General features: G+C 35.8%; 1 protein-coding gene across 3 annotated transcripts in view; it reads left to right on the top strand.

Moving 5' to 3' along the window:
* FOXN2 (forkhead box N2) overlaps positions 1-23,347 on the top strand; it is a 69,087-nt gene that overhangs the window by 33,909 nt on the left and 11,831 nt on the right. For all 3 annotated transcript variants that reach the window (XM_032292176.1, XM_032292177.1, XM_032292178.1), the window contains 3 exons: positions 2,217-2,767; positions 15,533-15,633; positions 18,323-18,387. In XM_032292176.1, the coding sequence (XP_032148067.1) occupies positions 2,231-2,767; positions 15,533-15,633; positions 18,323-18,387 (703 nt within the window). In that variant the 5' untranslated portion in view covers positions 2,217-2,230. The remainder of the gene's footprint in view (positions 1-2,216; positions 2,768-15,532; positions 15,634-18,322; positions 18,388-23,347) is intronic.

Raw genomic sequence — 23,347 nt, 5'->3', positions numbered from 1 at the left:
TAAATGGAGATTTAAGCGACAAAGCAAAAGTGAAACATTGGAAATTAATCACTCCGTTCTTTAATTGGACACTGGATACACTAAAGAGCATTTGTTTAGGAAGCAAGACTTCATTCAACCAATTCTGATTCATTATGTTTTTAAAGTCTCTATGAATACAGATACTTTGGTGATAAAATGAATAATTTGGTCACTTACATAGTACAGGATATTAATTCTTTTATATATTGTGTGTTCATATATGTGAATGTTTATGTATGTGTGGTTTTCATAAGAGATTGAAATAGAAACCAAATCTGTTATCATTTATCTTTTCCTTTTTACAGTGTCTTGATGTTTCTAGTTATGGGTACACAGGGACATAAGAACTGGATATGGAAAGAATGCTGTTAAGATTTAAAATGCATAGGATTTGAGTCATTGGTACTCATAGGTGTTGTGTACATACTGTTGCCAGCACATACTGTGGTTGGAGTTTTGTTTCTGGAGTTAGTCTACCTGGATTTAAATTCTAGCAGTTCCACTTATGCCTAACCTCTGATTCATTTTCCTCATCACTAAAGTTGAGTTAATAATAGTGCCTACTTTATAGGGTTTAATTGACATTTAATTGAGATAGTATATGTAAATTGTGTAGCACAGTACCTGAGCCCCAAAGTATTATCTAATGCTATTGCTAATGGAGTGCTCTGAGGGTAACTACTTCTGGTGGTAGCTTCCAGAACCCAGATAAACTGTTCTATATCTAAACTTAATCAGTTTTCGCTTTTACATACTGACATAAAAAAATAAAAATTAATTTACCGGTTTTCAGAATTCTTGAAGTAACCTGCCAACTATGTTCTAAGCAAAATAAAACTCTGGAGGTACCACCCAATTATTTCAGTTACACAAGCATAAATGGATTGAATAGGATAATAGCTGGTTTTTCACTGAATTTAGAAATGAGTTATTTTTATGAGCCATGGAAAATTTATTAAATAGCACATTAGCCTATTGCTTTCCTCTGTGGCCTGTTATTCTCTCGTGATAGTTTTTGAATGGAAGGGTGTTTAAAATGCAAAACAAAAATCATTCAAGAAAATAGAAATGAAAAAAGAATAGTAACAGCTATTTTCCACTCTACTTGAAAGTACAGGGACGGTTCAGACCTTACTAAGAGAATGTCTGCCTTGAAATGTCAGTACTTGAGATGATAGACGATGCAGAATTTGAAAGTACTGGAATTTTAAAAAGAAATAATAAACTTATAGTGAATTTAATTTAGCTAATAATAAATTTAGTGAATAAGAAATGTTATCTTGTTAGACTCATAGAAGGAGAGAGTAGAATGGTTGGTAACCAGATGCTTGTGGTGAGGATAAGAGGAGGGTGTAGGGAAGTGGGAGATGTTAGTCAAAGGTACAAAGCTTTGGTTACACAAGAGGAATAAGTTATAGTGATCTATTGCATAGCATGGTGACTATAGTTAATAATAATGTATATTTCAAAATTCCTAAAAGTACATTTTAAAAGTTCTCATCACAAACAGAAATAGATATGTGAGGTGATGGATATATTAATTAGCCTGATCTAATTGTTTCACAGTATATACATGTATCATAATAATGCATTGTACCCCATAAATATATATAATCATGATTTGTCAATTAAAAATAAATAATGAAATAAAAATGTTATCTTTTTGGTATGATATGCTGTAAAAATAGTATAGTTTCTTTTTATAGTAAACATTTGAGATTTGAGTTTATTTTAAAATATTGCTTAAATATTTCAAATTTATTATTTTCAGGATTGAACTGTTTGTATGACTATTATAGTAAAATCATAGATCCTTAACATGCATGTATTAAAAGGTCTTATAATTCAAAGAAATAGTCCATTCATTTTAAATAATAATAGCCACTACCTTTTAGGTGGTTAGTATGGGCTAGGTACTTTACTAAGTATTTAAAATACATTATTTAATTGTGTTAATACCACCCATACACCTGGTCCTATAAAGCTGCATTTTATTTACAGCCATTTCAACTAATATATTTTCCTTGTATTATAACCATTATTATCTTTATTATACAAATGTTATGCTTAAATATTACGTGAGCTAATTGATTGTAAAATATCTCTGGTTTGGGGGATATTTAAAGGTGTATTATCTTTTTCCCAGAGTTTAAGACTCTTAAATATTATAGTGATAATTGTTTCCTTTGTTACAGAACTATAAGAGTAAATGGGTCCAGTAATTGGAATGACTCCAGATAAGAGAGCTGAAACTCCAGGAGCTGAAAAGATTGCAGGATTAAGCCAGATTTACAAAATGGGAAGCTTGCCTGAAGCTGTTGATGCTGCCAGGCCAAAGGCCACTCTAGTGGACAGTGAGTCAGCAGATGATGAACTCACAAACTTGAACTGGCTTCATGAAAATACTAATCTTCTAACAAACTTCAGCCTTGGAACTGAGGGTCTTCCAATTGTTAGTCCATTGTATGACATAGAGGGAGATGATGTGCCATCCTTTGGACCACCTTGCTACCAGAACCAAGAAAAAAAATCAGCAACTTCAAAACCCCCATACTCCTTTAGTCTTCTCATTTATATGGCTATTGAGCACTCTCCAAATAAATGTTTGCCTGTCAAAGAAATTTATAGCTGGATTCTGGACCATTTTCCATATTTTGCTACTGCACCAACAGGCTGGAAGAATTCTGTGCGACATAATCTGTCCCTGAATAAATGTTTTCAGAAAGTGGAAAGAAGCCATGGCAAGGTCAGTGTTTATGAACATTACTATATTTGGTGAGGTGGGGGAATTAGTTAACATGAAGCCCTTAAAATATCTGGAAATTGGGGAGACAAAAAGTAGTCAAGTCAGATTACTTCAGCTGAACTTAATTATATTCACTTGTTTTCATTTGAGATGTTTTAAAATTTCTTAAATATTGATATAAATTTAGCAGAATTATGTTTCATCTAATATAGGTACCTAGATTAGTCTTTTAATTATTTCAATTCTTTGTTTCTAGTTTCTATAATGTTCCTATAACTATCAGTATTTGATTCTTTATTCAATATGATAATCTCTGCCTTAAAATCAAAGTATTGACCATTTAAATTAATGAAATTGATATGGTTGGACTTAAATCTATCATCTTGCTATTTATTTTTCTTTCGTACTTTTCCTGCCTTTTTTGGGTTGAGGTGTTTTTTGGTTTTGTTTTTGTTTTTTTGGTGGGTTTTGTTTGTTTGTTTGTTTTTGACAGTCTTGCTGTGTTGCCCAGTCTGGAGTGCAGTGGTGCAATCTCAGCTTACCGCAACCTCCATCTCCTGAGTTTCAATGAGTGTCGTGCCTGAGTACCCACAATAGCTGGGACTACAGGTGCATGCCACCACGCCCAGCTAATTTTTGTATTTTTAGTAGAGATGGGGTTTTGCCATGTTGCCCAGGCTGGTCTTGGAACTCCTGACCTCAAGTAATCCATCCACCTCGACCTCCCAAAGTGTTGGGATTAAAAGTGTGAACCACTGTGCCTGGCCAAGGTATTTTTCTTGTTGTTTGCTTTTTTTTTTTTTTTTTTTTAAATGTTTCAATTTTATCTCTACCATTGGCTTATTATTTATTTACTTTAGTGGTTGCTATACGGTTTTCATTATACATCTTTTACATTGGTCCACCTTTGAATAATATTACACCATTTCACTTAACTGACTCTTTACAGAAAAAGTTGCCTGACACCTGATGCCCTGTTGGATCAATTTCTTTTGCCTGGAGACAAAAGATTTAAAATTTCTCATTATTCAGTTTGGCTGACAATAATTGTTTTTAACTTTTTTGTGGGGTGTGAGTTTAGAACTCTAGGCTGACATTTGTTTTCTTCTATATATTTTAAAGATGATTTATTTGTTTTCTGGCTCCCATGGTTTCTGGTGAGGAGTCTGCTGTCATTCTTGTCTTTGTTCCTCTGTATGTAATGTTTATTTTTTTACTCACTATCTTCAGTATTTTTTCTTTATCTTTTTATCACTGCTTTTCAGCAGATTGACTATAATGGGCCTAGTTGTGTTTTTCTTTATTTTTATCTTACTTTGGTTTCTCAGTGGTTCTTAAATTTGTGGTTGATTGTCCTTCATTGAATTTAGGAAATTTTTATTCATTATCTCTTCAGGTATTTCTTCTGCCTCACTCCTACTTCTAGGACTCCAAGTAAAAATATATTAGACCATTTGCTATTCTCCCACTCTCTTTGAGTTTGGATAATTTTTATTGATCTTTCTATAGGTTCACCCTTTTTCTTTATTGTGTTCATTCTGCTGATAAGCCCCAGTGAAGGACTCCTTCATATTTTTCATTTCTATTGTTTTTATTTTCCTTTTAAAATTTTTTGTCTCTGCTAAAATTCCCCACTAGATCCATAAACATATTAATTATAGTTATTAATTACAGTTATTGAAACTCAATATCTGGTCCATCTCCAGGTCTGGTTTTGTTGACTGTTTTAATCTCTTGTTTTTGTATGTCTTTTATAATGTTGGATTGAATATCAGGTATTGTAAAAGAATAGCAGGGAGTGAGATAAGTAGTATTTCTACCCAGAAATAGGCATGCTGCTACTTCTGTCAAGCTGTTAGTGTGAACAGGTATTGGTCAGTCTAGTTAGTAATTGAGAAGGGTTTTGGGTGTTTGTGGTTGCAGTAGTTACTTTCAGTACACCACAGTCAGCAGACTCCTACGAAGATGGACTGCCAATACTTTGTGTTTCAAGTGAGGCCTGGAGTAACAGATGATTTTTTGTCTCAGCATTACTGCTACAACTTCATCTTCCTGCTTGTGCCACATTTGAGGGTGGGAGAAAGTAAGGTGGCTCTCTCTGTTGCCTGCAGTCTTTCTCTGGAGCACAAGGTGGAGGCCAGTAGAAAAAGACCTAGCTAGTGGATGCAGACTCTTCTTCTTGGAAGGGTAGGGATTCTAAGCTGTCATGCTAACTCACATTCGGTCTTTAAGAATTTATTTTAAAATTCGGGGGTTTTTTTCTCTTACATTCTTTTACGACTGCCATTTCTGTGCTCTGCCAAAGGTAAGAGTTCATATGTTACATCTCACCTCACAGGATGGACCCTGTCACGCTTTATTTTATTTTTTTATTTTGAAACAGGGTCTCACTTTGTCACCCAGATTGTTCCTGGCATGAAGGAGTTTAAGTTTTAATAAGTAAGGAGGCAAACAGTTAATTATAATACAAAATAGAAAGAAATGTAAAAATGGCAACATGCACAGTCAGAGAGAAGATGATTAATTATTACCTAGTAATAACCCTAACTTTTTGGCACTAGGGACTGGTTTTATGGAAGACAGTTTTTCTGCAGCCTTGGGTCGGGGCATGGGAGATGGTTTTGGGATGAAACTGTTCCACCTCAGATCATTGGGCATTAGATTCTCATAAGGAGCATACAACCTAGATCCCCTCATTTGCACAGTTCACAATAGGGGTTCAAGCTCCCATGAGAATCTAATGCCTGGGTTGATCTGATAGGAGACGAAGTTCAGGCAGTAATACTTCTCAGCCTCCACTCTCCTCCTGCTTGAGGCCATGGACCTGTACTGGTCTGTGGCCTGGGGTTTGGGGACCACCCCCAACCTAATAGATGTGGGAAAGTTTTATGGTAATGTTTGCCTTCGAAGTGTGCTTTGAAAAAAAAAAAAAAAACAGGTTTTAGAAGGGTAACATACGTCAAAGGACAATGTATATTCTGCAGGGAGTTTGGAGCAGTAGGCATATTCTCTATGGGTAAGGAATGTGTGAGAGCAGGGTGGAAAAGCAGAGTGATCCAGAATAGAAGTGTGAATATCATGCTAAGTTGTTTGGACTTCAGTTCTGAGAGCAAAGCAGTCAGATTTTAAGCCAGGAACATGATGGTGATTCCCTGTATTTGACTTATGACCGTGTGAATGATAGAGCAATATATTATTTTAAACAGTATCTGAATTCATTTGCCAAAGGAATGTTACCGTTACTGGTACCATGCAAATGGAGATAGTTTTGGTGAAGATGTGGGATTTGAGCACTTGATAATCACTGTCCCCCTTATGTCTAAATCCACTGGCTAATTTTCTGTATTATTCACCCTAAAACTTCATTATATGATATGATTAGCTCTGGGAATTCGTCTTTTCCTTGATTTTTGTAACACTATGCTTAACTATTTGTTTACCTGCGTGGACTCTTCATCTTTTTCTTTTGCCCCTCGCCAATTAAACTTTAGTGTTCACTATTTTGTCTTTTTTGTTGATGTAGTGTTTTCTTGAATAATCTCGTTCATTCCCATGGCTTCATATGTCATCTATAATCTGATGACTTCTAGATCTTTCTCCTAAAGTCCAGACCTACATTTGCAACTAAATTAGATCTGGAGGTATCTCAAATTCAGTGTGTCCAAAATCGGACTTTATTCCTCTCTCTTCTCCAAGGATCTATCTAGGATTCTCAGCTAGAAATCTGGGTCATCTTGAGTACCTGCCCTTTGCAATGCCTAAGTTATTTGAATGTCAAATTTGAAAGGAATTTAGATATTATCATGATGAACTTCCTTATTTTTTAACCAGAAAAATGAGATAGGTGGTATTACTTGATCTTGGTCTACAAAGCCTGTCAAAGTCACAGGTTAGACTCTAGAAAAAACAGTATCTACTAGCACCTACAAATACCTACAAGTCGCTTTTTGATTCTGGCCATTTCTTGTAGTTTCTACCATAACATTGGCTTTAGTTCAGGTGTTCCCTGATTTCTTATCAAACTGAACTATTATATAAATTGAGAAGTCAGCATGAAGGATTGGATTCAGGTATATTCCTAGACCCAGATAGATGTGTAACTTGTTAAAGGTAGACTCTCTGAGCCTCATTTTTACTTCAGTTTTTGTAACTAGTAACCTTTGGTAATATGACATACTGAATAAAAGCCTGACTTGTTAGTACGTTTTTCAAGACCCTCCCCAGTTTGGCCTCTGCCTGTCTTTGCAGCTTTTTTTCTTCACTACTTCATGATCTATCCCCATGAGACTACTTGCTATTCCAGTATACTATAAATAGTCCTTGCTTATTTAGTTCCTCTGTCTACACTGCATCTTCGTAATTCGCTATCAGTTGAGGTAACATTTCCTCAAAGCCCAGCTCAGAAGTCACCTCTTAAGCGTTTCCTGCTTTTGTGTACTCATCTTGTGTTTCTATAGCATTCTGTTTGTTACCTTTAAAACATACGTATCTCAGTTGTGTAAAGATTTGCTTCTCCCACTAAGGAGGATATAAGAGTTCTCTGAGGTCAAGGCCCTAGTGAGAGAGAGGGAGAGGGAGAGGGAGAGGGAGAGGGAGAGGGACAGGGGCAGGGACAGGGAGAGGGAGAGGGAGAGGGAGAGGGAGAGGGAAGAGGGGAGAGGGGGGAGGAGGGAGTGGGGAGAGGTATGTGTCAGAAAGAGAGAAGGCGGGGAGTGATTAAAAGCTCAGTGTCTTTGTTGTTCTTAATGCATAATTCTCTTTAATTGTGATGTGGAGGAACATTTAGGTTTCTAATTTTTTGTTATAAATATTGCTACAGTGAAAATCATCTCCCTAGCCTTCCTTTCTTTTTGCCATCTTTGAAGTTGATCCCCGCTTTATTCTATTATTTTTCCTCTTATTTTGGTAATGTTATTTTCTGTCTTTTTAACATTATACATTACGTATTTCATTAGTCTTCATTTAAATTTACTCTCATAGTTACCAGTATTGTTTGCTATTTCTTATGCATTGAGAATTTCCTTAGTAAGGGTCTTTTGATAGTAAACGCTCTTCATTTTTGTTCAAAAATTACTTCTATTGCACTGTTGCTCTTGAAGAATAGTTTGCGTGTTTACATTCCTAGACTCATTGTTTTTGAATAATCAGCTGTCAGTATAATTGGCTTACCCTTAGTAGTAATGTCTTGTCTTTTTTTTTCAAAAATTTCTGAAAATTTTTAGCTATTGTTTTTCTAATTCTTTGTATTATCAGGAACCATGTTAGATTATAGTAAACCTTTTCACTGTATGTTTTGTATGTTCCATTTTCTGGCTCCTTCATCTTCAATTATGTCTAACATACTTTTATCCTTACCTATTGAATTTCTAAGTTCAATTATATATTTTTATTTCTAGTAGCTCTCTTTGGTTCTTTTTCAAATCACCTTGCTTTTAGTATCGTGCTTCTTGATTAATTTAAACTTACCTTTTAACTTTAAGAAATATTTCATATTGCCTTATCACAGTTACAATATCTGAATCTTTTAGGTGTACATTTGTTGTCTTTGCTGGCTCTCGAGTTATCTCTTGTCCTTCCAGTCCTACAAGATGTCAAAATGGAGGGTCAAGTTCATCATATTTTGGCAGATACCTGTAAGGTTACAGCCAGCTTCAGATATCTTAAAATTCGTGCTTTCACTTTATTTTTGGATCTTCTAGATTACTCAGTTTCCTGCAAGTCCAGTGATGCCATTAAAAATATTTTTTGGGCCAGGCGTGGTGGCTCAAGCCTGTAATCCCAGCACTTTGGGAGGCCGAGGTGGGTGGATCACGAGGTCAAGAGATCGAGACCATCCTGGTCAATACGGTGAAACCCCGTCTCTACTAAAAACACAAAAAAATTAGCTGGGCATGGTGGCACGTGCCTGTAATCCCAGCTACTCAGGAGGCTGAGGCAGGAGAATTGCCTGAACCCAGGAGGCGGAGGTTGCGGTGAGCCGAGGTCGCGCCATTGCACTCCAGCCTGGGTAACAAGAGCGAAACTCCGTCCCCAAAAAAAAAAAAAAAAAAAAAAAAAAAATATTTTTTGAATGTTTATTCATTAACTTTAGTTGTTTTCAGCAGGGAGGTCCATTATGTCATCTATTATATAGCCATAAACAAAAACACAATTTAGTTTGCAGACTGTATACTATTATCAGTAATCATCAGACCCAGGGAAACAAGCTGATCAGAAGCTGTACCAATAGATCAAAAATAAAAGAAAAGGAAGAAATCATATTATGACTAACAAATCAGAGGTTCAGAAACAGCCAGAGCATTCACTGTGTAGGAATTTGCCCTCTTGCTAGAACATTTTTCTTGAGGATAGGAGCTATTTCTTCATTTTTGTGTCTCTAGCATGTACTCTCAAGCCTAATACACAGTGAGACTCAATTAACATGTATAAAATTTAGTAATATGTATATATACTTTTGGGAGTATTTGTTTGTTTTTTTGTTTGTTTGTTTAAGATGGAGTCTCACTCTGTCACCCAGGCTAGAGTACAGTGGCACGATCTCAGCTCACAACAACCTCCATCTCCCAGGTTCTAGCGATTCTCCTGCCTCAGCCTCCCAAGTAGTTGGATTACAGGCACCTGCTACACTATGCCTGGCTAATGTTTTGTATTTTTAGTAGAGACAAATCTCAAGTTTGAGGTCAGCAGTTTTGAGACCAGCCTAGCCAACATGGTGAAACCACCCACCTTGACCTCCCAAAATGCTTGGATTACAGGTGTGAGCCATCATGCCTAGCCATAGCAGTATGACTAAATAGGTTCACTGTGTAAAATTCCTAGATGGGTTCATGGGAGAAGTCTGGTGTTTCACAATATTAAACGTAACTCTCTGCCTTTAATGACCTACATTTTAAGGATGATTATAATCTGTTTTCTCCTGAAATACTAGCTTTATGTTTCTAGCCAAATTCTAATGATAGTATATGGTCTACCTATCCAATTTCCCACTAGATTAAAATTCTTATTCTTTCTTTTTACAAAGACTATTTTAGAATATGCTACTGGATAAAAATGATTTCTGTACATAAAATATCTGAGGAAAAAATACATTTACAGTAAAATATTATTATTTTTTTTGAGATGGAGTTTCACACTGTTGCCCAGGCTGGGTCTCGGCTCACTGCAACCTCCACATCCCAGTTTCAACCGATTCTCCTTCCTCAGCCTCCTGAGTAGCTGGGATTACAGATGCCTGCCACCACACCTGGCTAATTTTTTCTATTTTTAGTAGAGACAGGGATTTACTATGTTGGCCAGGCTGGTCTCAAACTACTGACCTCACTACTGAACTAGTCAGATCCACCTGCCTCAGCCTTCCAAAGTGCTGGGATTACAAGTGTGAGCCACCACGCCTGGCCAGTAAAATACTTTTTAAAAATTACCTTGATAATCTTCCAATGAAAGGATGTTTTTTTGGCAGTGCTCCAGAATGGGAGGGAGACAGAGTCTTGCTCTGTTGCCCAGGCTGGAGAGCAGTGGCGTGATTGTGGCTCACTGTAGCTTTGACCTCCCGGGTTTAAGCAGTCCTCCCACCTCATCCCCTTAAGTAGCCAGGACTACAGGTGCACGCCATCATGACCAGCTTTTATTTTAATTTTTTTGTAGAGATGCAGGATCTCACTATCTTCCCCAGGCTGATCTTGAACTCTTGGGCTCAAGCAATCCTCCCACCTCAGCCAGAATTATAGACATGAACCACTGCACCCAGATCAGATTTTTTTTGTAATGAGGGAATTGGAAATAGGGAGGAGGTTGGAAGTTCATGTGAATTTTTTTTTAGTGTTGGGAATTTTGAATATGTAATTTCCAAGGTTCATCATTTGATTTTATTCTTGAATTGTGTCACTTAATTCTTTTATACTTTTAGAACTATTGTGTTTATACTTACGATGGTACATAAAAATCTAGTAGGTATTTAGAAATATAGACAGGAATAGAGGTGATGCAGTGAGATTAAAGCTCTAAGTTTGGAATTGATCAGCATCACTTCTGAGTGGATGAATCTAGGAAAAGTGTGGTGTAATGAAGCCAAGGAAGCTAAGTTTAAATGTGACTGGCCAACAGTGTCAAATGTTGTGGAACTCTTGAAAATGACTGGCTAAGAAGTCGATGAGAAAGTAGCAGCCAAAAGATTAGCATTCAGAATATATAATAAGTGCTGTGCTGATAAATGTTTAACAACTGGCTAGGGATGGGCTGTTTAGCTTTTGCAGATTTCCATGCTATAAATATTTCCATCATGGCCAATTTCAAGCTACCGACATCATGTCATTAAATGTGGAGTTGAGAAGAGATGTTTACAATCAACGGTATACTGCTATGTAGAAGAAATTCATAATTCAATAAGAAAATGAGAATCTAATAGAAAAATGGGCAAGTATATGAATAGGCAGTCCACAAAAGAGGAAATACAAATGGGCAATAAACATAAAGATATTCATCTTACTAGTACTGTGTATATGGAACATACAAATTAAAAGAACAAAAAAAAACATTTTTATCTATTAGAATTCAAAAATTTTAAATATTTGATAATAAATCAGATGAGAACATGATTAAATATTGATAGTTTCACATCATTTGACAGGAGTATATTAGTATGACCATTCTTTAGGGTACCCTGGCAGTAGTTATTAGAATTAGAAATGTGCATGTCCTTTGACCTAGCAGATCATATACTGATATCTCCCGTAGAGTAGCATCCATACTTGCACACAAGAAGATGTGTATAAAAATATTCACGTTGGTTTTATTTTTAGTAAAAGATACAAAATTACATGTTCAGTGGTATGATTTGTGGTAGTGCTCAAAAGGGAATTGGTCATGTCCATAATTTTTAAATATATACATTTTTAATGTAATTAACCTGAGTGTTTTATATGTTCAGGGAAAGGAAGGAATTAAGGAAGTAAGAGCTAGAGAATGGGCAAGGATGCAGTCCAGAGTACAGGTAGAATTTGATGAAGAAAAAGAGGGAAATCATCTTATAATAAATAAGAATAAATATAGAAATTCTATTATATTGGCATAAAAATTAGCAAGCTATCACCACAAGTCAGGGTGGGAGAGAAGGAACTTGTAAATCATCTTCATAAAAATCAGTAGACTATTTTGCCTAAATGAAATTTAGACAGAAAGAGATACGTTCAATAGATTTGGGAATGCATGTGAATTTTTTTTTTTTTTTAATTTATGAAACCTTTCTTGGGTCAATGACAGAATGACAGTATATTCCTTCCAATCTGTGGAAGTTAAAGAAATTATACTTAGTTGCATTAAATGTTAGAATTGGATATGGCAACCTTGAAACACTTTTCTGATGAATGGCTGTTATCTAGAGACAATAATCCCAATAGAAGGCAGAATGGCAAGGTCTAGATCAAACTATGAAATGGTAATGATACTCAGCCAGCTGATATAGCTGCTGATTAGATTTTTTTCTCCCTATCATCTGTACCATTTTTACTACTCTGAAAAGACAGCTCTAACAACCCTGGTTTGGTATTTATTTGTCTCTGGATTTTAAATCTATTAAAGTTACATATGGTTGTCTTTTGTTTTGGTTCAGATTGCTTTGGTTTGGGTTTTATGGTTTTTTTTTTTTTGAGACGGAGTTTCGCTGTTGTTGCCCAGACTGGAGTGCAATGGCACGATCTCGGCTCACCGCAACCTCCGCCTCCTGGGTTCAAGCAATTCTCCTGCCTCAGCCTCCCAAGTAGCTGGGACTACAGGCACGCACCATCGTGCCCAGCTAATTTTTGTATTTTTAGTAGAGACGAGGTTTCACCTTGTTGACCAGTATGGTCTCGATCTCTTGACCTCGTGATCCACCCGCCTCGGCCTCCCAAAGTGCTGGAATTACAGGCTTGAGCCACCGCGCCCGGCCAGGTTTTATGTTTTAAATGTCAACATCTGTCTGGGCACAATGGTACACACCTATAATTCTAGCATTCTTGGAGGCTGAGACATGAGAATTGCTTGAACCCAGGGGTAGAGGTTGCAGTGAGCCAAGATCGTGCCACTGCATTCCAGCCTGGGTGACAGAGCAAGACTCTGTCTCAGATTTAAAAAACAAAAATAAAAATAAAAAATATTGGCCTGGTGTGGTGGCTCACTCCTGTAATCCCAGCACTTTGGGAGGCTGAGGTGGGTAGATTACTTGGAGTCAGGAGTTCGAGATCAGCTTGACCAACATGGTGAAACCCCGTCTCTACTAAAAATACAAAAATTAACCTGGCATGGTGGTGCGCACCTGTAATCCCAGCTGCCTTTGAGGCTGAAGCAAGAGAATTGCTTGAACCTGGGAGGTGGAGGTTGCAGCGAGCTGAGATTGCGCCACTGCACTCCAGCCTAGGTGACAGAGCAAGACTCTGTCTCAAAAAAAAAAAAAAAAAGTTAACATCCAAGTCTTGTATGTACTTTTCTAATTTTTTATAAAGCCCAACTTAAACATTATTACTGTGAGATTTTAGCTGGGAAACATGGAATTAAATTTTTTTTTAGTGTGGTAAAATTTTAATCAGTTAAATTATTTTTAACTCAGAGGTTCTAAAAGCCACTGAAAATCATTACCACTTTATAGTGTTATCTAGGCTTTGCCATTTTGCCTTCTTTTTTGGGATTAGACAACATGAGCAACTGTATTAAAATATACGGCACAAGTACATAAAAACATCTTAGGAATAATGAACTTTGCCTTTTCTCCCAATCTAGTCTTTACAACTTCTGTTAAGATAAGTCTTTTTAAAGTTCACCTTTTAGTATATTCATAATTTCTTCAAAACCTTTAGCAGTTCTCTACCAAGTAAGTTCAGGAGCCTTAGAATTCTAAAAATGCAAAATAGTAAAATGAGAGAATGCTTATTTCCTGTTTCCATTGCACAGAAGACTATTTTGTTTCAAGCAAATTTAGTTTTGAACAGTACTTCTAAAACTTTTTATTATTTGTATTCTGTCCTCTAAGCCCAATAATATAGGAGCAAAGGTTTTAAGTGGAAAATTAGTTTAAAATAAATTTCTTTTTGCTGTAGACTCTAAAATGTAGATTAGCAAGTACAGAGGTTTTATCTCTTGTTCTTGATAGTTCATGAACAGACACAGTGAAAGGAAGTGCTGCCATGGTAACATAAACCAGACTGTTATTTGAGACCATACTCAAGATGCTTAACTGCCCTGAAACTGCAAGTTTTCAATACCAATTCTTCCAATTTGCTATTTCAAAGAAATAGCAACTCTACTGTGATCAAAACAATTTTCAGTCCCCTCACAACAGAATTTGAAAAGTAGACTTAAACTAAACAATTTCTCGGAGTGTAATCTCCAAGAAGTTGTTGGAGATTCTCAAGTGTAATTCTACCAAGGTAGAATATGGCTAGCATTATTAAAATAATTGTCTTGGTCTGTGTCTGAAAAGTAATGCATGCATATCTTTTCTATATGAGATTGAATTGGCTTTGGGGCAAAAGATGTTGTGGGCGCTAACATTTTAATTCTTTTTTTTTTTCTTGAGACAAGGTTTCACTGTCACCTAGGCTGGCCTCAGCCCCCTGAGTAGCTGAGACTACAGGCGTGCACCACCACACCTGGTATTTTTTGTATTTTTGTAGAGACAGAGTTTTGCTATGTTGCTCATGCTGGTCTTGAACTCCTGAGCACAAGCAATCGCCTGCCTCAGCTTCCCAAAGTGCTAGGATTACAGACTTGAGCCACCACACCTGGCCTGGTGCTAACATTTTTTTTCCCTGACATCAAAACACATGTATCATTTGGAGCAGGTGACTGAACATATAGCTAAGTTAAGAAGTTTTATCATTTAATCCAAAAATACATTTGTAAAACTTGTCTTTCTTGGAAAAAAAAAAAAAAAAGAAAATGTCAAATACTTGTTTAGTATGGTTAATGTGATATCTTGCTGCTGAATACCAGAAAAAATGTTTCTCCTGATAATCCGGTGCATTTCTTTCTTTATGACAGTGTGATATGACACCTGTGGTTTTTCTATTTATACATTACTAGCATAGTGAAAAACTGCCTTACAGTCAATTGCTATACCTTTTCACAGCAAAAAGGTTTTATTCTGTCCTAAATTTATTGTATCCCTTGTTTTTTACCACCTAACTTTTGCCTTTTATTCAGAATTAATTTATTTTTGTTCTTGTTGATTTTTTTTTCAAAATTCTCTTCTCTGCAGAAAGTAAAAAAAGAGTAGGAATATACTATTATTTAACCCTTATGTATGCCAGTTTCAGAATGGCCCCTTAATAGTCACCTATTTTGCAGCTATCTGTCACTTGCATATAAATCAACTTATTTGAATCTCATTACAATTCAGTGAAGTGACCTGCATTGTTTTACTTTAAGGGTAAAATGTAAATGAGAAGTCTTTCATTTTGCCATTCTGCTATAATTTTGTTTTTATCTAAATAATTGTTAATGTAGTTGTAAAGGTAATTGAAATTTTATGAAAGAGTTTTTGAAATAGAAAAGGCATAATAGAAAACCAGAAACTAATAACATTTGAACCTCACTAATCTTGTAAGTTAGAGGAAGTTTTGTACATCATAGGGTGACTTTTAGTGACTACAATGCACACTTCAACCTTAGTTTCATACTCAAAAGGTACCAGAGATTATTTCCCTCCCTCTACCCGTACGTTTATTAAAACCATTTAGACACTGTCTATGTATAAAAGTTCCTAGTTAGTAATTCTTGTGCATTTTATTCTAGGTTAATGGAAAAGGTTCCTTATGGTGTGTTGATCCGGAATATAAACCCAATCTTATACAGGCACTGAAGAAGCAGCCTTTTTCTTCAGCATCTCCACAGAAGTAAGGATCTTCCATATAACTGTTGGTGGTGATTTATAGGATTTCATTGTGTGAGATGAATAAATTTAAACATCCAGGGTATTTTGGTTTTGTTTTTTATTATATGAAGAAGTATTTATGTTTTATGTAGTTTTTTGGGTTTGTTTGTTTTTGAGACAGAGTTTTACTCTGTCACACAGGCTGGAGTGCAGTAGCGAGATCTCAGCTCACTGCAACCTCCGTCTTCCAGGTTCAGGTGATCCTTCTGCCTCAGCCTCCCTAGTAGCTGGGACTACAGGCACGCACCACCACTCTCAGCTAATTTTTGTCTTTTTAGTAGAGACAGGGTTTCACCATGTTGGCCTGGCTGGTCTGTAATTCTTGACCTCAAGTGATCCTCCCACCTTTGCTTCCCAAAGTGCTGGGATTACAGGCGTGAGCCACTGTGTTCACATTTTTTTCTTTCTTAAGAAGTATTTATGGATAAGACATTAACCTAAGGAAGTTTTCCTTAAGGTCTACTTTGTGTTTCTAGAAAACAGGAAATTGGTTGGTTGAGAACGTACATTCTGGGAAATATAGTCAGTACTGAATATGTATAAGTAATCCCTAAAGAAAGTTGTAATATGATTTCAGTTACAAACAGGTTAGATTTTTTTAATTGTCTGCAATATTAATTTTTTTTAGTACTTATAATATTTGTAAAGTATGTTCAAATCTAAAATTTTTAAATGTTTGGCAAGTAAAATAATGCTTTGAAGTTTGTTTTTATTTTTTTCTGGTAAATATAATTGTACTGTATTTGCTTATAATTTTCTTTGGCTTTGTTTTCAAACCCAGTAACCAACCCCTATTGGTCTTCTAGCTTCCTCATTTTAAGTTAAATCTGAAAATAATGACCTTCTTAAATCTGGTTTTTGTTTCCTTTTTCTAAAGAAGACTTTAGAGTCTTCTTCAATTTATTATATACCTTCATTTGAATTGAAAATCCCAGATTTGGTTAAAATACTTTTAAGGGTAGTTTATAATTGCTAACTAATGTTTTGAAAAATTTTAAAAGATTTTTAATAAAGTAATTAATGGAAATATTTAAACCTATGCAAAAAAGTGGAGAGAAAGTTATAATGAACTCCCAGCTGCAACAGTCGTCAATGTTTCATATAGTGGCCAATTTGAATTCTTAAAGTATTATTAGATAACTTGTAGAGGGAGTGGTTGTAGCTGGAATACAGTAAACAGCTGGGAAGACTAAAGTTGAAATATTGGTAATCTGTTCAGTCACTATGATTTTAAGCATCTTTACCATGTTTGTAGATTAGATGGATCATTATAAAAACAATAACTGTGTGGTTTATCTTTATGAATTGAAACCTAGAAAAGAAGTTACCAGATTTTATATCCTTATTTGGGAGTTGATATGTTTAATAACTAATGTTGAAGTTAATTAACAAATAGATTTTTTTATACTATCATAAATTCCAAAGAGTAGTTTTTCCCAAAAATGTTTTAATTTCTGGATTAAAAGAACTGTTGATGTGTTTCCATGAATATAGAAAGTTTAATTTGATATTTATTTATAAAATCAGGAAGATATCTGTTTGCTGTCATTACCAAGTGTTCCTTAACCATGTGTTCTGGTAAATGCTTTTATTTCTGTGGTAATACCTATATTAGTATTATATCAAACTTAAGCATCCAATACAAAACAAATAGTAACTATCATATATTATCTATTGTTCCAGGCGTTTTTAATGCAGTATTATTTTTTTTCTTTTTTTTTTTAAGACAGGAGTCTCACTCTGTTACCCAGGGTGGAGTGCAGTGGCTTGATCTCAGCTCACTGCAACCTCTGCCTCCTGGGCTCAAGCGATTCTCCTGCCTCAGCTTCCTGAGTAGCTGGGATTACAGGCATGTGCCACTACGCCCGGCTAATTTTTGTATTTTTGGTAGAGATGGTGTTTCACCATGTTGGTCAGTCTGGTCTCGAACTCCTGACCTCGTGATCTGCCCACCTCTGCCTCCCAAAGTGCTGGAATTACAGCCATGAGCCACTGTGCCCAGCCCTTTAATGCATTATTGTTATGTAATTATCACAATAGCCTATGTGGGAGATTTAATTATTTCTATTTTACAGATGAAAAAACTAAGAGATTAATTATTTTGCCTAAGAACATCCAAATAGTTGTGATTTAATTTTGGCTCCTATACTCTTTCTGCTTTGGCAGACTTTCTAAACTCAGTAGTATTAGCAAAGAAAACAAGGTAAAAATAGTTTGTTTTTTATGGTACAAATTAGCTGTATTTGTGACTAAGTTCTATAAAAAGTGAAATAGCTGAGCACAAATGGCTCATCCCTGTAATCCCAGCACTTTAGGAAGCCAAGGTGGGCAGACCAGTTGAGCCCAGGAGTTTGAGACCAGCTTGGGCAAACCACCCGCCCTTTTTTTTTTTTTTTTTTTTAACATAGTAAAACCCCTTCTCTACCAAAAAAATACAAGAATTAGCCAGACATGGTGGCATATGCTTGTGGTACCAGCTATTAAGGAGGCTAAGGTGGGAGGATCACCTGAGCTCAGTAAGTCAAGGCTGCAGTGGGCTGAAATCATGCCACTGCACTCCAGCCTGGGTGACAGAGTGAGAACCTGTCAAAAATTAGGGGAAGAAAGTAAAATAAAAATTTTTTAAGCATGTTTACTTTTTTGTTTTTCAGTGGTTCTTTATCACCTCACTATTTAAGCTCTGTACTCAAGCAGAACCAGGTGCGAACCCTCAAAGGTATGTGTGCATTTAGTACAGTCATGTGCCATACAACAATGTTTTGGTGAACAACGGACTGCATACAATGGTGGTCCCCTATGATGATAATGGAGCTGAACAATTTCTATGCTTGGTGACTTGGTAGCTTGTAACCAAGCATTTACTCAGGTTTTTGGTGATGCTGGTGCAAGCAGACTCTCTGCACTGCAAGTCATGTAAAAGTATAGCATGTAGTTATATAAATATATTAATACTTGATAAATGGTGATAACTATGTCACTGGTTTATGTAATTACTATACTTTTTACTGTTATTTTCAAGTATGCCCCTTACACTAATTTTAAAAAGTTAACTGTAAAAGAGGTTCACACAGGTCCTTTAGGAGGCATTCCAGAAGAAAGCATTGTTACCATAAGAAGATGACAGCCCCATGTGTATTATTGTCTCTAAAGATCTTCCAGTAACACAAAATGTAGAGGCAGAAGACAGTGATGTTGATGATCTTGATCCTATGTATGCTCAGGTTAATGTGTGTATTTGTGTCTTTGTTTTTAGCTAAAAAGTTTAAAAAAATTTTTTTTAATTTAAAAATAGAAAAAAGCTTACAGATTATAAAGAAAATATTTTTATACAGCTGTATAATGTATTTTATGCTGTTACTACAAAAGTTAAAGTTTATGAAGTAAAAATTTACAGTAAACTAAGGTTAATTTATTATTGAAGAAAGAAAAATTTTTACATAGAGTACAACCTAAGTGTACAGTGTTTATGAAGTCTACGGTAGTGTATAGTAATGTCCTAGGCCTCTACATTCACTCACCACTCACAGTCACTGACTCACCCAGTGCAATTTCCAATCTTCCAAGCAATTTCCAATCTTTCATGGTAAGTACCCTACATAGGTGTACCATTTTAAATATGTATATAGTGTTTTTACTGTAACCTTTTTTTTTTTCCTGGCAGAAACTAACAGAACATTTACTGTACCTTTTCTATGTTTATATATGCAAATGCCATTTGTGTTACAGTTGCCTATAATATTTGGAACAGTAACATGCTGTACAGATTTGTAGCTCAGGAGCAATCCTAGGTGTGTAGTAGGCTATACCGTTTAGGTTTGTGTTAAGTACACTCTGTGATGTTCACACAATGACATTTCTCAGAACATACCCCATCATTAAACAAAGCATGACTTTATTTTTATTTTATTTATTTGTTTTATTTTTAAGAGATGGTGTCTTGCCATGTTGCCCACTCTGGTCTTGAATGCTTGGGCTCAAGTGATCTTCCTGCCTCAGCCTCTCAAGTAGGTGGGAATATAGGCACACATGACTGTATTTTAAATCATAAATTCAGATAAAAATTCAGGATATTTTGTTGTTGCTGTTTTAACATTTTTCTATTTTTAAAAGTATTATATACTTATTATAGGAGATTTGAGCAATAAAACCATTTATAAAAAGAGAAAGTAGGCCGGGCACAGTGGCTCGTGCCTGTAATCCCAACACTTTAGGAGGCTGAGGTGGGCAGATCACCTGAGGTTGGGAGTTCGAGACCAGCCTGACCAACATGAAGAAACCCCATCTCTACTAAAAGTACAAAATTAGCCAGGCATGGTGGCACATGCCTGTAATCCCAGCTACTTGGGAGGCTGAGGCAGGAGAATCACTTGAACCTGGGAGGTGGAGGTTGCGATGAGCTGAGATCACACCATTGCACTCCAACCTGGGCAGCAAGAGTGAAAAACTTCATCTTAAAAGAAAAAAAGTAAAGTCATTTATTTTATTGTTAATATTTTTGTCTTATTCTGTTTAGTTTTCTTTTTCTTTTTCTTTTTTTTTTTGAGACAGGTTCTCAGTCTGTCACCCAGGCTAGAGGCAGTGGCACAGTTATGGCTCACCGCAGCCTCAAAATCCTGGGCTCAGGTGATCCTCCCACCTCAACCTCCCAAGTAGCTAGGACTACAGGTGCCATCACACCTGACTAATTTTATTAACATTTTTTTTTATCATTCCTTTGGGGTTTTTTATGCCATGTATGTGAATAGATACATTTGCATGCACATATGTACATGCACACATACATAAACACATACTTCCACCCAAATACTAGATTCACACTGTGCATACAGTTTTAGTCCTCCTTTCCATTTATTTTTGTGTATTCTTCATTGAAAATAGGATTGAATTTTTTAATAATACCATCAGTAGAGTTGTTAACTTTTAATGTCTATCTTAGACTAGAATAGGGGTTGGCAAACTATGGCCCATGGCCGTATCTGGCCTGCCATCTATTTTTGGGTATCCCATAAGCCAAGGATGGTTTTACATTTTTAAAATGGTTGGAGAAAACGAAATCAAATAACAGTAACATTTGAAGACGATGAAAATCTGTTGCAATAGCAGAATTAAGTAGTTCCAACAGAGACCTACATATTTTATTCTGGGTTTTGCCTCTTAGCATGCAAAACCTAAATATTTACCTTCTGACCCTTTACTGAAGAAGTTTGTCATCCCTTAAATTAGAATATATTTCAAAATATTTCTCCTGTAGGCTATTTAATCTGAAGAACTTTAATTTTAAAAGGTAGTAAGTTGACTTTTTAAAAGCATATCAAAATTCTGAATTAATGGGCTTTTTCTTCTCCTAGATTAGTAGTATATTAAAATCAGTTTTTCTAGTGTTGTTGCTTTGGAGCCTAGAGACATTTTCATAACCTTTAAAAACAGAAAATTTCAGATGAAAACCTTTCTGTGTATCAGAAAGATTTTAGCTCTTTGGAACTGTACCAAACTGAGCCTCAGAAGCAGTGTGCTGATATCTTTAAAAATGAAGGAGAGAAAGTATATGAAAAAGTTCTAGAGAACCCTGCAAAGAAGTTAAATGGATAGAAGATCTGTTTCAGATCATATTCTCTCTTAACATAAGACAAATATCCATGTTCCTGTTACCTACTTCAGCAAATGTGGTTTCTCTTTACGTTTAGATATTGGTGAAACTCCTTTATCTTTGTATTGCCTCAATAAAGTCTGACACATTTATTCTCTAAAGCTCAGTTCGTATACATATTTTGAGAACATTTTCTTTGTGAATTCTAGAGTTTACCTAAAATATCTTTTCATGCTCTTGTTCTATTCATTCCAATTTCTGTTTCTTTCTTTGGGGAACAGATATTTCCACAAGTTTCTCCTGCTAGTTTAAGCTGCACATTTTTCGTTAGTAGGGTGCAGGTACTTCTCCTTCATCTGATGATTTACACATGATTTACATCTCTCTAGTGCTGCCAGCACCTTACTTCTATTCCTATGTTCCTATATTCTTAGGCATGTTCCTCTAGTAATAATTAACTTAGTTGGGAGGGTGTTGGTATTCTATGTTAAAATGAATGCAGACCTGTCCTGGAATATAATGGAAATTTCTCCATGAGTCTTAAGGGAAAAAAACATAAAACCTGACAAAAATTTAAGAAATTTTATTTTTGAACTTGGTTGTTTTGGGGCCTATTCTGAGGAAATTTTCTCTTCCCTCTTTATATTATTTCTAGTGAGAAGTTTAAAAAACACCAAGTGGATTAAACATTCATTACAAGTAATACTATTGAGCTTCCTGCATTGTGCCAGACATTGTAGGTTCCTTGGGATATTCATAGATGAGAGACCCAGGCCCTGTTCTTAGAAAATATATACTTTGGCTGGGCATGGTGGATCACATGAGGTCAAGAGTTCAAGACCAGCCTGGCCAACATGGTGAAGCCCAGGAGGTTGCAATGAGCCGAGATGTGTCATTTCACTCCAGCCTAGACAACAGAATGAGACTCCATCTCAAAAAAAAAAGAAAAGAGAGAGAGAGAGAGGAAAAAAAAGATATACTTTAATTGAAGAAGATTTTCTAGAATTAACCAGAGTACACTGTGGGAAAAGGTAGTGAATGGCAAATTAAGCTTGGAGGTTGAGCGGAATGGTCTCTCAGAGAAGAAAGTGTGAAGAAGAAAGTGTGATGCTTGAGCTAGACCCCAAAAGTTAGGGGAGGGGATACTTCTTCAAGAGTGCAGGTTTGGTGGAGAACACCTGATTATCAATGATTTGTCAAAGGTACAACCTCAAACTTTGTAGAACAAAAGTTCTTGGCAGAGAGAATCATAACAATAGAGAAAGTTGTCTGGCAGTTGCTAGGAATCTGTCTGGCAAGTTGATATAGACCAGGAAGATGTCGTCATTTGTGTGGGCAAGGCAAATGTCGCAGAAGTTTAAGAAGAGCTTATTTAGCATAGTAAGGACTTTGAACTTCCTCCTCTACCTAGAACAGTTATAAAGCTTAAAGTTGCTTACTTGATGTTTTGCATGTATTATCTAATTTAATCCTTAAAACAACCTTCTGAGGTATTAAAACAACCCTCTGAGGTATTGGTAGTGCTCTTTTACAAAAATCAAACTGAAGTTTGGGAAGATGAAGTAACCTTCTCAAGGTCACACAACTAGTAAGCAGCAGAGAAGGATTCAGATTCAGGAATTCTGACTCCTACTAGATAAGTGGCACTGGGAGAGCTGCTGAATAACTTTAAATAGTGAGGTGACATTATCAGTTTTATGTTTTATAAAGATCACTTAGGTATTATCATTGGGCTCCAATATTAAAACTTATATATTCATCTAACACTTCATAGAATCATCTTTACTTATCATTATATTAGAGCTATAATATAATCTCTCCCCTTAGACACATAAGACTAAGGGGAGAGATTAGGTTTAGATCTCCAGAAACTGCTATCAGCCAAAGTAGGTGCAGCAGTATGTTTGTTATCTCTTGATCAGCATACAATGACTAATTTTATGTGATAATATCTGTGTGACAGCATATAATAGATAGAAGGAGACACAGGATTCTCATACTGAGATAGCAAGAGAAAAATTTTTTGGTCAGTAGTTTGGTTTGATGTGTATTTAGAATAAATTCACCTGTTTAAGTATTATTGAGGTGT

This window comes from Sapajus apella, unplaced genomic scaffold (assembly GCF_009761245.1).
Source record: "Sapajus apella isolate SASKATOON/1434 unplaced genomic scaffold, GSC_monkey_1.0 scaffold26, whole genome shotgun sequence".
Classification (NCBI taxonomy): domain Eukaryota; kingdom Metazoa; phylum Chordata; class Mammalia; order Primates; family Cebidae; genus Sapajus; species Sapajus apella.
This window is presented reverse-complemented; position numbering and strand designations above follow the sequence as displayed.